Genomic DNA, 14,145 nt, shown 5'->3' on the forward strand with positions numbered 1-14,145 from the left:
GACCAGCTCATCTGGCCCAAGCAGCCATGTCATGTTCAAAGTCAACCGAATTACCTTTTTTTCCCCATTCTAATACTCGGTTTGAACTTCAGCAAGTTGTCCTGACCAGGTCTACATGCTTAAAGGCATTAAGTTGATGCCATGTGATTGGCTGATATTGTGTTAACAAGCAATTGAAGATGTGTACCTATTAAAGTGGCCAGTGAGGGTATATGTTATACTCCGCTTGGTGGGAGGGAGATCAATCTGTAACTAATGCAACAGCTGTAGGCACCCTGATTGAAAACCACAGGTCTTTTGAATGGATGTAGCTCATTTATGTTTCAATGGGTGGGGTGGCTGATGTGTGGGAGGGAGGAAAATGGAATGGTGTGATTTGTAGTCGGCACATCGCGGATCGGGGTGACAGGTTGCTGGGCGGGGCTGGAGAGGACCCAGCAGTCATGGTACATATTGGCACCAATGACAAAGTAAGAGGTAGGTGGGGTGTCCTTAAAAATGATTTCAGGGACTTATGCCGCAAGCTTAAGGCAAGGACCTCCAAGGTAGTATTTTCTGAAATATTACCTGTACCACGAGCCACACCAGAGAGGCAGCGGGAGATCAGGGAGGTAAACAAGTGGCTCAGAAGCTGGTGTAGGAAGGAAGGGTTTGGGTTCATGGAGAACTGGACCGACTTCGCTGTCGGTTACCGGCTCTACCGTAGGGACGGGCTGCACCTCAATGGGGAGGGTGCAGCTTTGCTTGGGGAGAAGATGGCTAGAAGGGTGGAGGAGTGTTTAAACTAGGGACTGGGGGGGGAGGGAACCTACAGCAAAGAGGGGGAAGATAGTGTAGATAGAGAGGTGGGAATTATAAATGTACCTTGGGGTGGAGCGGAGGGAGGGGTTAGAATAGTTAATAGGAATAGGCTTCATAGGAAAATAAAACTTACACCCTTGAATCCCATTAACCCCAATAACATAAAGGATGGAAATGTAAAGTGTATGTTCACAAATGCCAGAAGCCTAGCAAATAAAATGGGGGAGCTTGAGGCCTTGATACTGGAGGAACATATTGATATAGTTTGGGTCACTGAGACATGGCTGGTGATATAGTTGGGGTCACTGAGACATGGCTGGTGATATAGTTTGGGTCACTGAGACATGGCTTGACTCCTCGCATGACTGGGCTGTCAATCTGCAGGGGTTTACATTGTTTCGCAAGGATAGAATGAACAGAAAAGGTGGTGGAGTCTGTCTGTATGTAAGAAGTGGTATGAAAGTAAGTGTGAACGATGCCATAGTGTGTGATGATTCTGAGGATGTGGAATCACTGTGGGTAGAATTACAAAAGGAGGGAAATACTGAAAAAATAATATTTGGTGTAATCTACAGACCCCCTAATATCACTGAAGAGATAGAAGTTCGGCTTCATAAACAAATAGAGAGGGCCGCCTGGGCAGGTACAGTGGTAATAATGGGAGATTTTAACTATCCAGATATAGATTGGGGTCCGGGGTTGGCTAAAACTACAAAGGGGCGACAATTCCTAAATTTATTGCAGGATAATTTTATGGGCCAGTTTGTGGAGGACCCAACAAGAAGTGATGCCTTGTTGGATCTGATCATTTCCAACAACGCAGAGCTGGTTGGTAATGTAACTGTGAGGGAAAACCTTGGTAATAGCGACCACAATATAGTTACTTTTGACTTAAAATGTATGAGGGCTGCACTACAGGACATAGACTGGGGGGAGGTGTTCTCAAATACTGATACAGAAGGTAAATGGGACATCTTTAAATCAACTCTAAATAACTATACAGCTAAATATATACCAAAGGGGAACAAATATAAACGATTAAAACTAAATCCTACATGGCTGACACATGATGTTAAAAGAGCAATAAACAACAAAAAAATAGCCTTCAAAAAATACAAATCTGATGGGTCAGCGATAACATTTAAACAGTACAAAGAGCTTAATAAAATCTGTAAAAATGTAATAAAAACAGCAAAAATTCTAAACGAGAGACAGGTGGCCAAAGAAAGCAAAACTAATCCTAAATATTTTTTTTAGATATATAAATGCAAAAAAAACAAGGACAGAGCATGTAGGACCCCTTAATAATGATAATGGGGAGGTTGTCACGGGCGATCAAGAGAAGGCGGAGCTACTGAATGGGTTCTTTAGTTCTGTATACACTATGGAAAAAGGAGCTGACATTGGCCAGGTCAGTGCTGGTAACACATCATGTACAGGTCAGTGCTGGTAACACATCATGTACAGGTCAGTGCTGGTAACACATCATGTAATGTACTGAACTGGCTTAATGTAGAGATGGTACAAGGTAAGTTAAGTGATATAAATGTAAGCAAATCCCCAGGGCCGGATGGACTACACCCAAGAGTTCTTAGAGAGGTAAGTTCAGTAATATCTGTACCCCTGTTCATGATATTTAGAGATTCTATGGTGTCTGGTATTGTGCCAAGGGACTGGCGCAAGGCGAATGTGGTGCCAATCTTCAAAAAGGGCTCTAGGTCTTCCCCAGGAAACTATAGACCGGTAAGTTTAACGTGCATTGTGGGTAAATTGTTTGAAGGACTTATAAGGGATGACATACAGGAATACATAGGGGATAATAGTATTATAAGTGATAGCCAGCATGGGTTTACTAAGGATAGAAGTTGTCAAACCAATCTAATTTGCTTTTATGAAGAGGTGAGTAGAAGCCTTGACAGAGGAATGGCTGTGGATATAGAGGGGGGCTGTGTATATAGAGGGGGGCTGTGTATATAGAGGGGGGCTCTGTATATAGAGGAATGGCTGTGGATATATAGAGGGTGGGCTGTGGATATAGTGTTTCTGGATTTTGCTAAAGCGTTTGATACTGTCCCTCATAGACGTCTGACAGGTAAGTTAAGGTCTTTGGGTTTGGAAATTTTAGTTTGTAACTGGATTGAACACTGGCTCATGGATCGTACCCAGAGAGTGGTGGTCAATGATTCGTACTCTGATTGGTCCCCGGTTATTAGTGGTGTACCCCAAGGTTCAGTACTGGGCCCGCTGTTTAATTTATTTATCAATGATATAGAGGATGGTATTAACAGCTCTGTATAAAGAGGGGGGGCTGTGTATATAGAGGATGTGTATATAGAGGGGGGCTGTGTATATAGAGGGGGGCTGTGTATATAGAGGGGGGCTGTGTATATATAGAGGATGGTAATAACAGCTCTGTTTCTATCTTTGCAGATGACACCAAGCTTTGTAGCACGGTACAGTCTATAGAGGATGTGTATAAGTTACAAGATGACTTGGATAGACTAAGTGTCTGGGCATCCACTTGGCAAATGAGGTTCAATGTGGATAAATGTCAAGTTATGCATCTGGGTACTAATAACCTGCATGCGTCGTATGTCTTAGGGGGGATTAAACTGGCAGAGTCACTGGTAGAGAAGGATCTGGGTGACTTGTAGATCACAGACTACAGAATAGCACAATGTCAGGCTGCTGCTTCCAAAGCCGGCAGGATATTGTCATGTATCAAAAGAGGCATGGACTCAAGGGACAGGGACATAATACTCCCCCTTTATAAAGCATTGGTACGGCCTCACCTGGAATATGCTGTTCAGTTTTGGGCACCTGTCCATAAAAGGGACACTGCGGAGTTGGAAAGGGTGCAGAGACGCGCGACTAAACTAATATGGGGCATGGAACATCTTAGCTATGAGGAGCGATTAAAGGAGTTACAATTGTTTAGTCTTGAGAAGAGACGTTTAAGGGGGGATATGATAAACGTATATAAGTATATTAATGGCCCATACAAAAAATATGGAGAAAAACTCTTCCAGGTTAAACCCCCCCCAAAGGACGAGGGGGCACTCCCTCCGTCTGGAGAAGAAAAAGTTTAGTCTCAACGGTCGACACGCCTTCTTTACCGTGAGGACTGTGAATTTATGGAACGGTCTACCTCAGGAACTGGTCACAGCAGGAACAATTAACAGCTTTATAACAGGATTAGATACATTCATGGAACAAAATAACATTAATGCTTATGAAGAAATATAAAATCCCATCCCTTCCCCAATATCGCGCCACACCCCTACCCCTTAATTCCCTGGTTGAACTTGATGGACATATGTCTTTTTTCGACCGTACTAACTATGTAACTATGTAACTATGTAGTCAAAAAAAGAAAATTCAAACAGGAAATACCAGTTCACAAAAAGCTAGCCACAGTGTTATGGTAATCTCATAACATAGCCATTTATCTTCCTAAGCATGCCCATTACTGTCTGCCTGGTACATACTAAAATCACCTTATGGTGAAGAACCCCTTTAATGTGGTACACGCGCACGTTGCAGAGGTTGCACAAAAGAAAAAATTGAGCCCCCTTTAAAGGAGTTCTGTAGTGAAAGATAACTTATCCCCTATCCTAAGTCATAGATCGCAGGGGGGGGGGTCCGACCGCTGGGACCACCCGCAATCTCCTGAATGGGGCAGTCTGCTGGAAGGGGGCGTGCCAGCCCTTGAACGGAGCCTCTGACAAGGCCCCTCCATGTATCCCATAGAGATACATGGAGGGGGCATGTTGGTGGCGGCTTCCTGCGGGGGTCGGAACGACCGCTTGTAGCAGATTGCGGGGGCCACGTTCAGGACATCACGGGAGGTCCCAGTGGTCGGACCCTCCGCGATCTATAACATATCCAAAGGATAGGGGATAAGTCATCTTTCGCTGCACTACTCCTTTAAGGGTAAAATCATATGTTGGGTTTAAGTAGGTTGGAGCCTATAAAATACCCTGATCACATGTCCTTAGTTTCAACACGAGGAGAACCATAGAGACCTAGCCTGGCACCTGGCCTATTCCCCGCTGACAGGATGTCCACTACATTCAAGAGGGAGATTTCAGGAGAAGTTTTAAGGGCTTGATAGCACACAAAGAAAAACGGGCAACACTTACCTCGAGGTCCTTGTCAGGTTAGCAGTACCAATTTTTGAATCGGGGGATACCAAACTGGACATGCCAACGGGAACATGTCTCAGCAGGATCAACTCCATTGATATGGGGTCCTGTGCGGAGGTCTCAGCTCAGCTACACCCCTGAGATGAGTATGAGTATGAGATGAGTATGAGTACTGGTTTGGCTTTGTACTAGAGCCCACAAGTCATAGTTACATATCTTTAGAGTCAAGTAACAAGTCAGACTTTACTCTAGGGATAGACCAGACCGCTGATTCCAGAACTCCTAAAGCAGAAAGACACTATCCAAGTCAAGTTTATTTAGTCACTGATACATTGAAACGAACACCTCTCCTCTGCCCACAAAAGAAAATCCTTGCAGATGAATTGCTACATGAAGTTTCACAAAGAAAATTGCGCTGTACCTTCTCCTCGTCCCTGTATTTGGTTTTTCACATGCACCAACAACACCAACTACTGTCCTACTATTGTACCAACAGGTGCAGTCCCTCCATTGACAAGGTTGTTTGCACTTGGTGCCAGATTACATGGTACTGCCACACCACTTACAGCACCAATGACATTTCAGTAGAACTACAGGTCCCAGCAAACAACCCCCTCGGTCACCACAGCATTGATCGAAGGGATCAGTTTAAAGCTGCATTCACATTAATCCTTTTTAAATACAGCCTTTGACTGTCAAGGCTTGATAGGAGTTGTAGTTTTGCAGCAGCTGGGGAGCCACAGGTTGGTGAAACACTGCATTAGATCAGTGTTTCTTAATCAGTGTGCATCCAGCTGTTGCAAAACTACAACTCCCAGCTGCATTAGGTGGTCAGCTGTTACCACCAAAACTACAATGCCCAACATGCCTGACTGTCCAGGCATGCTGGGAGTTGTAGTTTTGTAACACCGGCTGAAGTACAGGTTGGGGAACACTGCTTTCACCGTCAGGGCTTGATGGGAGTTGTAGTTTTGCAGCAGCTGGGGAGCCACATGTTGGTGAAACACTGCATTAGATCAATGTTTCTCAATCAGTGTGCATCCAGCTGTTGCAAAACTACAACTTCCAGCTGCATTAGATGGTCAGCTGTTACCACCAAAACTACAACGCCCAAAGTGCATGACTGTCCGGGCATGCTGGTAGTTGTAGTTTTCCAACAGCTGGAGGACCCTAGTTGGGATACACTGCATTAGATGTTCAGCTGTTACCACCAAAACTACAATGCACAACATGCCCGACTGTCCGGGCATGCTGGGAGTTGTAGTTTTGTAACACCTGCTGAAGTACAGGTTGGAAAACACTGCTTTGACCGTCAGGGCTTGATGGGAGTTGTAGTTTTGCAGCAGCTGGGGAACCACAGGTTGGGAAACACTAAATTAGATTGGTGTTTCCTAACCAGTGTGCCTCCAGCTGTTGCAAAACTACAACTCCCAGCATGCCCGGACAGCCGAAGGCTGTCCAGGAATGCTGGGAGTTGTAGTTTTGCAACAGCTGGAGGCACCCTAGTTGAGATTCACTGCATTAGATGGCCAGCTGTTACCACCAAAACTACAACGCCCAACATGCCTGACTGTCCGGGCATGCTGGAAGTTGTAGTTTTGTAACACCTGCCGAAGTACAGGTTGGGGAACACTGCTTTCACCGTCAGGGCTTGATGGGAGTTGTAGTTTTGCAGCAGCTGGGGAGCCACAGGTTGGGAAACACTGCATTAGATCAGTGTTTCCTAACCAGTGTGCCTCCATCTGTTGCAAAACTACAACTCCCAGCATGCCTGGACAGCCGAAGGCTGTCCAGGCACGCTGGGAATTGTAGTTTTGCAACAGCTGGAGGCACCCTAGTTGGGATACACTGCATTAGATGGCCAGCTGTTACCACCAAAACTACAATGCCCAACATGCCTGACTGTTTGGGCATGCTGGGAGTTGTAGTTTTGTAACACCTGCCGAAGTACAGGTTGGGGAACACTGCTTTGACCGTCAGGGCTTGATGGGAGTTGTAGTTTTGTAGCAGCTGGAGAGCCACAGGTTGGGAAACACTGATCTAATACAGCCTCGGCTGTCCGGGCATGCTGGGAGTTGTAGTTTTGCAACAACTTTACCTGCGTTTGCTCCAATCTCAGGTGAACCCACACGTGTTATTTGCCATAAGCATCATCATGTGACCGGATAACAAAGGTCGGAACGTTTTGATCGCATCCAGCTATAAAGTGCCGACCTCAGACCCCTCTGTCTGACAGGAAACTGACTACCCAGTTCTGAGCAGAAGTTTGGTCCCTGCTGACCGCTTCCCCTGACTCCATATAAATTGCGGCTTTCTATAAACTTCTAATTCAATATGTGACACTTAATCTCGCACCTCCCGGCCGCCTCCTCCGTATATACGCTCGGTAATTGAAGGATGGAGAAGTCACTTAGACGCACATTTGTGCCTTCGATTCTCTCCGATAGAGGAGATATAGGGAGTGAAATGCTATAATGCAATTACACTTATTACAGATGTGGAGTCTATACAGTCTATGGGAATACACAGGGGGCCGCAGAGGAATTCAACCCATTAGATCGCTGCCTTTAGGGCCGAGCTTCCAATCAATAGGGATTTATTCATTACAGGACGGCCGCCCCTCCTGCCCTAATGGATGTGCGGGACCCTAAACCCAGGCGTCTGCTCCGAGACTGCAGCTCACACTTGTGGGTCCACATTATCCTGTACATAATGTTCCCCGATAGCTCAGACTGCGCTCACGCATTGCGGTGTGTCAGGACGAGGCCTTAGGGTGCGCACAGTTATTGCCGCCATCCTTTTCAGCTGACAATTAGTGCTGGGCGGTATGACCAAAAATGCATATCACGGTATTTTTGTAAGTTATGGCGGTTCCACGGTATTTAACGGTATTTCCCTCCCCCCCCCCGGAACTAATCTGCTTCTCTAAACTCCCCCACCCCCCATTCATTTAAAGGCTGCGGCGCTTTAAATGATTAAAGGGTACCTCTCATCAAAAAAACTTTTGATATATTATAGATTAATGTATGCAGAATAACTTTACAATTGCATGTTATTAAAAAAAATACTTCTTTCTATGTAATTTTCCACTTTGAAGAAATGACCACTAGGGGTCTCCCTACCAGTCCTGGCAGCAAGCATTTCAGACTCATGCTGGAGTCCTAAACACTACGAGCTGCCAGTCTGCTTTGTTCACAAAGGAGAACACTCAGAGCTGCCAGCCTGCTTTGTTCACAGCCTGTTTGGCTGTGAACAAAGCAGGCTGGCAGCTCTGAGTGTTTAGGACTCCAGCACGAGTCAGAAATGCTTGCTTCCAGGACTGATCGGGAAAACTACAATAGAAAGAAGCATATTTTTCATTAACATGCTATTGGAAAGTTATTCAACATTCATTAATCTAAAATAAATCAAAAGTTTATTTGATGAGAGGTAACCCTTTAAGTTAGGGGCTGCCGGCGCTTTAAATGAACGAGATGCGGGTCGCCAACGCTTTAAATGTACGAGCTTCAGGCCGCATCGCTGGAAACTATTAAGTTGCGAGCCGGAAGCTGTCACCTCCCCTTGCAAGCGTTAAAAGCCAGGCTTTTAGCGCTTGCAGGAGAAGGTGACAGCTTCCGCAACTCATTCATTCAAAGCGTCGGTGGCCAGCATCTCGTTCATTCAAAGCGCCGGCGGTCCGCAACTCATTCATTCAAAGTGCCGGCGGTCCGCAACTCATTCATTCAAAGTGCCGGCGGCCCACAATTCGTTCATTTAAAGCGCCGGTGCCCCACAACTCAATCATTTAAAGAGCCGTCGGCCCACAAATCATTCATTTAAAGCGCCGGCGGTCCACAACTCATTCATTTAAAGTTCCGGCGGTCCACAACTCATTCATTTAAAGTTCCGGCGGTCCACAACTCATTCATTTAAAGTTCCGGCGGTCCACAACTCATTCATTTAAAGTTCCGGCGGTCCACAACTCATTCATTTAAAGTTCCGGCGGTCCACAACTCATTCATTTAAAGTGTAGGCGGCTGTCAACTTAATCATTTAAAGCACCGGTGGCTCACAGGAGAACATATGATTAGTTCCCTGATGTGGGGACAGCCGCTGCGGCTGATAATTCATTCATTCAAGGAGGGGAGGGGGAGGGGCCCGACCGGTATTGCGGTATAGGAAAAATTTACATTGTACAGAAAAAAAATACCGGTATTCGGTATGAACACGGGTTCATACCGAATACCGGTATTTTTTTTCTGTACAATGTTGCAATGTTGCCCAGCATTACTGCCAATATTGCACCAATACAGTTCGATCGGATGAAATTGTGTCTTTACTTGTTTCTACCGGGTATTTTTCTACAACTGGCCAAACATTTGTTCATACACATGCACATTCAGCCCGGCTGAGCATGCATGTGTTTTCAATAGGGAAGAAAGCCGCTGGGTATGATGGGAGTTGTAGTTTTGCAAAAGCTGAAGAACTACCAGTTGTAAAACACTGCATTAGATGAGTGGTTCCCAAACAAGGTGCCTCCAGCTGTTGCAAAACTACAACTACCAGCAAGGCCTCTGTGGCCGGTTTATCTTTCCTAGAACAAAAGAATCAGGCACATTGAAATCCAGCATACCCGATCCCAGTTAAGAAACTACAACCACCGTCATTCCTTGACAGCTAAAAGCTTGTAGGGCATGCTGGGAGTTGTAGTTTTGCAATAGCTGGAGGACCACGGGTTGGGGGAATCACTGTTTTGAAATGTAAACTGCTTGGACTGTCCGGGCATGCTAGGAGTTGTAGTTTTGCAGCAGCTGGTGAGCCATGGGTTGTAGAACATTGGATTTGAACAGTGTTTTCCAACCAGACTGTTTCCAGCTTTTGCAAAACTACAACTCCCAGCATGCCCGGACAGCCTTTGGTTGTCTGGGCATGCTGGGATTTGTAGTTTTGCAGACGCTGGAGAGCCCCAGGTTGTAGAACAATGCATCAGATCAGTGTTTCCCAATCTGGGTGTCTGCAGCTGTTAAAAAACTACAACTTCCAGCATGCCCAGACAGTCCAAGACTGTCTGGGCATGCTGGGAGTTGTAGTTTTGCAACAGCTTGAAAGCCATAGGATGTAAAATACTGCATTAGATCAGTGTTTCCCAAGCAGTGTGCCTCCAGCTGAAGCAAAAATACAACTCCCAGTAGTTTTGCAACAGCTGGAGGCACCCTGGTTGGGAAACTCTGAATTAAATTGTCAACTTTAACCTAACGTGCTTGTCGTGTGGCGCTGACCACACATGGTTTTACCGTATTACCGCACTTCACCTGTGTTTGCTGCACCAATCCGAGGGGAACCCACATGTATTATTCGCCATGCAATACAACTGCTATGTGTGGACACAGCCTCAGGCCCCTGGACGGGTAATTGGGCTGATCTAATTGCAGCGATGACGCTCGCCCTACTTCAGTAAGAACCCCTCAGAGGCTGTCATGTCTCATCTATTTTTTTTGTCGCCTTTTTTGGAAACATATATGACTGCTTAGAATATTACCAACATGACATAAGAGGACAGTCCAGGCACTTACAGAGCGCACATCATGTGGAAATTGCGCCAATTTGTACACTTAAAGAGTACCTATCATGATCTTGTTAAATTTTATAATCCCCCAGTTCACTGCCCCAATCATGATAAACCACCCCCTGATTTAATTAATTTTTTTTTATTTTCTACCTTAATATTGCTCTGTATTTTCTGTTCAGTCTCAGTCAGATTCTCAGACTGGGAAGGGGCGTTCCCCAGCAGGCGTGACATCATCTGAAGCCATACAGGGGAGAACTTCCTCCCTCACTCTGCTACACACAGCCCAGAGCAGTTCAGTGTGAGATGAGCTATGATTGGCTAAGGCTGCTTACACCCCCCTCTGCACTACAGACTGCATTTCCTGACTTTGGACTCCTGCCAGGCCAGCAGGAGTCCAAAATCTGTGCAAGAGATGGTGGCAAATGTGCTCTGGACAATTAGGGAGGCACCTAGTGGCAACTTTTTTTTAACACAAATAAAACATAGAAAACTTTTTTTTTTTTTTTAAACGAAGTACATTAGAAAGATTTTTTATTTACCATAAGGAGTACAATAGCAAAAATTTTTTTTAATGAGTGTGCCCATTTAAAGGAGAAGTATCATGCTAAAAATGTATCCCCTATCCAAAGGACAGGGGGTAAGTGTTAGATCATGGGAGGTCTGACCCCACTGTGATCTCCTGCACAGGGCCCGGCCCTTCCCAGGAACAGAGCGTGTTGACCCCCGCACGAAGCGGCAGCCAACGTGCCCCCTCCATGTATCTCTATGGGAGAGAAGAGATGGCCGAACGGTTCTCCCATAAAGATATACTTTGGATAGGGGATACGTTTTCTTGCATGATACATCTGTGATGTCCCAGTACGGGATATGCATCTCACAGTCCTATCAGCTTGAGTCCTTGCACGTCCCCAGGGCTCACCTGCACTGTACCCTGTAATCTGTATAGTTGTATATTATGTGTAAAGGACCTTTTGATATAGTCACATAGTTATTGATCACATGATAATGGTTGTCACATGTTAAAGTCCCATGTTTTGTTACCCAGAGAGCATCAGGTGACCAGATGACCCGCAGCTAGCCTATGGGCTCCTTGCTCAGCCCCCTTTATAAGAGGGGGGGGGGGGTACTACAATCTGTCGCTTGTGATTCACTTTCTGCTGAGGTCAAGTCCAGTCCAGACGTCTATGATCCAGTGTCCAGCACATCTGGAGGCCTCAAGCCTAAACTACAGCCACAAGTCAGTAAGTCAAGTCATCTCTGTCTGCTGTCACTATCTATTATAGTCAGCGTGGCTGTCCTAAAGCCTGTCAAAGTCACTGCAAGTCCCTGCAAGCTGCGAGGTCCCCTGTGTTACTGGCCACCTCTCTGGGATCCTGGCCTAGCTGTAAAGACTGTTACCATCTGTCTACCTCAGTAAAGTTACTGATAACCCTGACCTGGCCTTGGACTCTTATTTGCCCTGCCTAAATAGGACTAGCGGTGCTACCATTCGGGTGGTTCTCGGTAAAACCACGCCCTGGCGTCACGAACATTTAGGGGTTAACACCATCTGCCCCTGGGCTACAACATCTTCCCCATACACCTCACCACACATCTCCTTTAATATAAATGTGGCGCTGGTGTTTTGGGGCTAGTCAGGGTCAGCCTCACCTCAGACACTCGTCATCGCTCTGAGGCCTCTGACTGATGGCCAGCTTCTCAGCTTCAAGGATCTTGGTGACCCCAGCGGCCGCACTGATCTCCTTGTCCAGGCCTGAGAAATAAGTGAAATATTATAAGGCTGCGAATCACAGAAAGAACGCCGCGGGGCTGAGCACAGTGATTGTGATGGCGAGGGCTCGACGACGCTTTACCTCTGAGAGTCTCCTGGAACTCACTTAGTTCTCTCTGGATGACGTTCCTCTGCCGGTGAAGAGCGTTTAGATGAATGTTTTCACCTCTCAGGGCTTCGATTTCTAGGGGGGGGGGGAATAAAGGATGAAGCTAGTGAGAGGCGAGAGGAGTTATATGAAATTAGCTCACATCTGAGCAACCAAAAGTAACTACAAGAATACAAACAAGTGTATATCATGTGGTGCGACTCTCAAAACCCTATACTGTCCCTGGAGAGTGGTGCTAAGGGTTAAGTTCTATGAGAACCCCAAGAGAACCCTAAGGTTCTATTCACACGAATTCTACCTTAAATGAAAGCCCATAGACTTCTATGGGATTCCACACTCCCATTCACACTTCTGAATTTCCGCTTGCGGAATTCCGCCTCAAATGAAAGCCCATAGACTTCTATGGGATTCCGCACTCCCATTCACACTTCGGAATTTCCACTTGCGGAATTCCGCCTCAAATGAAAGCCCATAGACTTCTATGGGATTCCGCACTCCCATTCACACTTCTGAATTTCCGCTTGCGGAATTCCGCCTCAAATGAAAGCCCATAGACTTCTATGGGATTCCGCACTCCCATTCACACTTCTGAATTTCTGCTTGCGGAATTCCGCTAGCGGAATTCCGCAAGCGGAAATCCAGAAGTGTGAATGGGAGTGCAGAATCCCATAGAAGTCTATGGGCTTGAGGCCGAATTCCACTTGTGGAATTCCGCAAGCGGAAATTCTGCAGTGTGAATAGACCCTATAGATATTAATAGATTCCGAGTGCGGACAGCGCCAACCGAATTAGTCGGCGCTAGAACCGCGCAGATACTACAGTCTCCAATAGACTGCAATGTGTTCCGCAAGTATTTCCGCCTGAAGAATGAGCAGCACCATTCTTCAGGCGGAAATTTTCAAGCGGATTTTCTGTTCACAAATTCCGCTTCACACATTCCCCTTCACATATTCCGAAGTGTGAATTTGTGAACGGAAACCCATTCACTCTACAGTACATTTTAGTAAACGGATTTTCTCTTTCGGAAATTCCGCAATGTGAACCTTGCTTACGGGTATGTTGACACAACGGAAAATTTGCAGAATGTCTGCCTGGAAAACACGGGCAGACATTTCGCAAATTTGCATGATCTACGGTTGCTAGGACAGCTCAGAAATGCATTGTCTCTATAGTCGGCAATGCATTTATGAGTGGATTCCACCCAAAAAATGTACATGGCGGACAACAGAATCGGAAACTTTCGCCACGGAAATTCTGCCTTGTGCACGGTGCAGCAGAATCCAATTGCAAACAATGGGACTGCAGCAAGCGATTTTTTCAAGTGGAATTTTTCCGCCGCATTCCGCTCAAATAATTACAACATGTGAACATGGCCTTTAAAAAAAAACTTCTGAGGAATCCTTAGAACACTATTAAAGGGGCACTCCAGCGCTAAGACATCTTATCCCCTAGCCAAAGGATAGGAGATAAGATGCCTGATCTCGGGGGTCCCGCCGCTGGGGACCCCAGTGATCTTCCACGCCGCACCCCGTTAGAATCAGCCCCCGGAGCGTGTTCGATCCGGGTCTGATTACTGGCGATCATAGGGACAGAGCATAGTGACGTCACAGCTCCGCCCCCCTGTGACGTCATACTCCGCCCCCCTCAATGCAAGCCTATGGAGGGGGCGTAACAGCTGTCCCCAGCGCCAGGTACTAAACTGGAAAACATTTTTTTTTATAAATCAACTGGTGCCAGAAAGTTAAACAGATTTGTAAATTACTTCTATTAA

The 14,145-nt window shown here is 46.1% G+C and overlaps 1 protein-coding gene across 3 annotated transcripts in view; it reads right to left on the reverse strand.

The window, feature by feature from the left end:
• The window catches only part of CCDC172 (coiled-coil domain containing 172), a 123,261-nt gene that overhangs the window by 36,770 nt on the left and 72,346 nt on the right, over positions 1-14,145 (reverse strand). For 2 of the 3 annotated variants that reach the window (XM_056531375.1, XM_056531377.1), the window contains exons 5-6: positions 12,348-12,449; positions 12,145-12,247 (exon numbers count right to left, since the gene is read on the reverse strand). In XM_056531375.1, the coding sequence (XP_056387350.1) occupies positions 12,145-12,247; positions 12,348-12,449 (205 nt within the window). The remainder of the gene's footprint in view (positions 1-12,144; positions 12,248-12,347; positions 12,450-14,145) is intronic. The other variant, XM_056531376.1, reaches the window with a different exon arrangement.

Source organism: Hyla sarda, chromosome 7 (assembly GCF_029499605.1).
Source record: "Hyla sarda isolate aHylSar1 chromosome 7, aHylSar1.hap1, whole genome shotgun sequence".
Lineage (NCBI taxonomy): Eukaryota > Metazoa > Chordata > Amphibia > Anura > Hylidae > Hyla > Hyla sarda.